At 37.1% G+C, this 1,961-nt stretch overlaps 1 protein-coding gene across 1 annotated transcript; it reads right to left on the reverse strand.

Annotated features, from left to right (window-relative positions):
* Window positions 1-430: 430 nt before the first annotated feature.
* On the reverse strand, window positions 431-1,639 carry RO3G_05234 (uncharacterized protein; the record flags this gene model as incomplete). The annotated part of the gene is made up of 3 exons (XM_067659824.1): window positions 431-762; window positions 934-1,528; window positions 1,604-1,639. The coding sequence occupies 3 exons, from the start codon at window positions 1,637-1,639 to the stop codon at window positions 431-433; spliced, it is 963 nt and encodes a 320-aa protein (XP_067515925.1).
* Between the last annotated feature and the right edge of the window lie 322 nt (window positions 1,640-1,961).

Genomic DNA, 1,961 nt, shown 5'->3' on the forward strand with positions numbered 1-1,961 from the left:
AGAATTTCTTGAGACCGTCAGAACAAAATAGGAAATGTTATTATGCTAGAATCTCCTTGAACCTTTATTTCATAGCGAATTCAAAAATATATAAAAGAATAAGGCGCAACATGTCGTCCGGTAGTGTAACATTTTGTAAGTTGCCGTGTAGGAGGGAGGGCAGTTTTCCAAATTAAAGCAAAATGATGATCTTGTTTTTGGTAATATCAAAACTGCATGTTTAAATCACAATTTTGATGATTTTCTATAATATGATGTGATTTACTTGAGCAAGGCAGAGATATTAAAAGTGCTTTGTTCAATGTGTTGTCATATATTATTTTTGAGAGTTAAATTGAAGCTTAAGAGTAGTATTAAGAGTGTTTTGCATTACTTTCGTTTTAGGTTGGAAAAAGTAAATAATCAATGATATTTATATTTATTATATTCTTCAATGTTTTTGTTCAGAGTATTCAATCATATCAATGGCATCAAGGTTAATATCGAACTTTTTCTTAATTCTAACTGGCATATCTGTACCAAAAAAGTACAAATCATCTGCCTTGCGCACTCGAGACATTGCAACATACATTTGGCCGTGAGAGGGCATGTGATCCAAGTGAATTGCAACAGATTCAATAGTGATACTCTGCGCTTTATGAATGGTCGTAGCAAATGCAGGGACAATTGGGAATTGGGTCCTTACATAGCTCGTACCAGGGATTGACCTAGAAATTCTTTGGATCCAAAGCGATTCTTGTGTGCCTTCTGCCTCTTGCTTCACTAGCAGTATGTTCTCCTCATCAACCTCAGAAACCCTTGCCAGAGTACCGTTCACTCAACCCCTATATACCTGTAAGCTCTGTATGAGCATTACTGGCATGTTGATCTTTATTTATAGCTCTTCAAGAAGCCTGGTTTCTTTTGAAGCGTTAGACGCTGACTTCCTATTACCGCCATTGTAGATATCAAATGCATGAATAGCGACAGATTCGCCCTCAAGGCGTTTGAGTTCCTTTATGTTTGCTCTATCTACATTACTTCTTGTCGTATAAAGACGCAGACAATTGGCAGGAAGATCACTTTTTGGTACAGTTCGAGAATTGATGAATTTAACAACATCCTCGTCAAAGTTACATACACGAACTTTGTTGAGAACATCGATCAGCTTTTGATCCACTTGTCGAATTGGTGTATGCAATGAGAATTTGGCAGAGAAATTGTAAAGCGGAGTATCCCAGATTAAGCCTTCATCAATTCGTACAGGTAATAGCTGTGCTACATTGCCAAAGAAGATTGTTTTAATGCCACCCATTGCTGCAGCTCCCTGATTCGTTCCGATTAAAGCATCATTCATTATGTCTAGAAAAGGCTTGCTAATCATAGAGAATTCATCGACCAAAAGCATTACTTTTGGGTAGAGCTTGACGATTTCATCTAACTTCAGGTAGTCGGGTTCTTGTGATGTGTTTGCCATGGCAAAAAACCTATAGATTGTAATTCCATTGACATTGAATGCAGCAACACCGGTAGGAGCTACTTTGAAGATCTATTGATTAGACGATGGTGTTAGAGCATTTTTTTGACAAACCAAATAAAAAAAGCAGATGTGTTTGATCGTTACCTTATATCCTTCTATCTTGTAATGTTTTTCAAGCATTTTTAGCAAGTAGGACTTTCCTGTACCAGCAGCACCAGACACAAACGTGGCAGAGTTATTGGCCAGCTCAATGTTTATTCTGTTAAAAATTCTTTTTTGGGAGCTATTGGCATTTTCATACATGACATTGAGCTCATATCGAGCTATTTCTGGACCTCTTTCAAAATCACTGACGTCTGATAAATTACTTATGTTGTACGATCGACTTACAGAGATACCTCCGTTTTCTGGTCCAATGAATACCAAACGCTCAAAATAGTCTAATACAGAGTGAAATGTGGTATTGTATGTTAGTCTACAATCAGATGCTATAGTGATGTGT

Source organism: Rhizopus delemar, genomic scaffold (genome assembly GCF_000149305.1).
Source record: "Rhizopus delemar RA 99-880 supercont3.3 genomic scaffold, whole genome shotgun sequence".
NCBI lineage: Eukaryota > Fungi > Mucoromycota > Mucoromycetes > Mucorales > Rhizopodaceae > Rhizopus > Rhizopus delemar.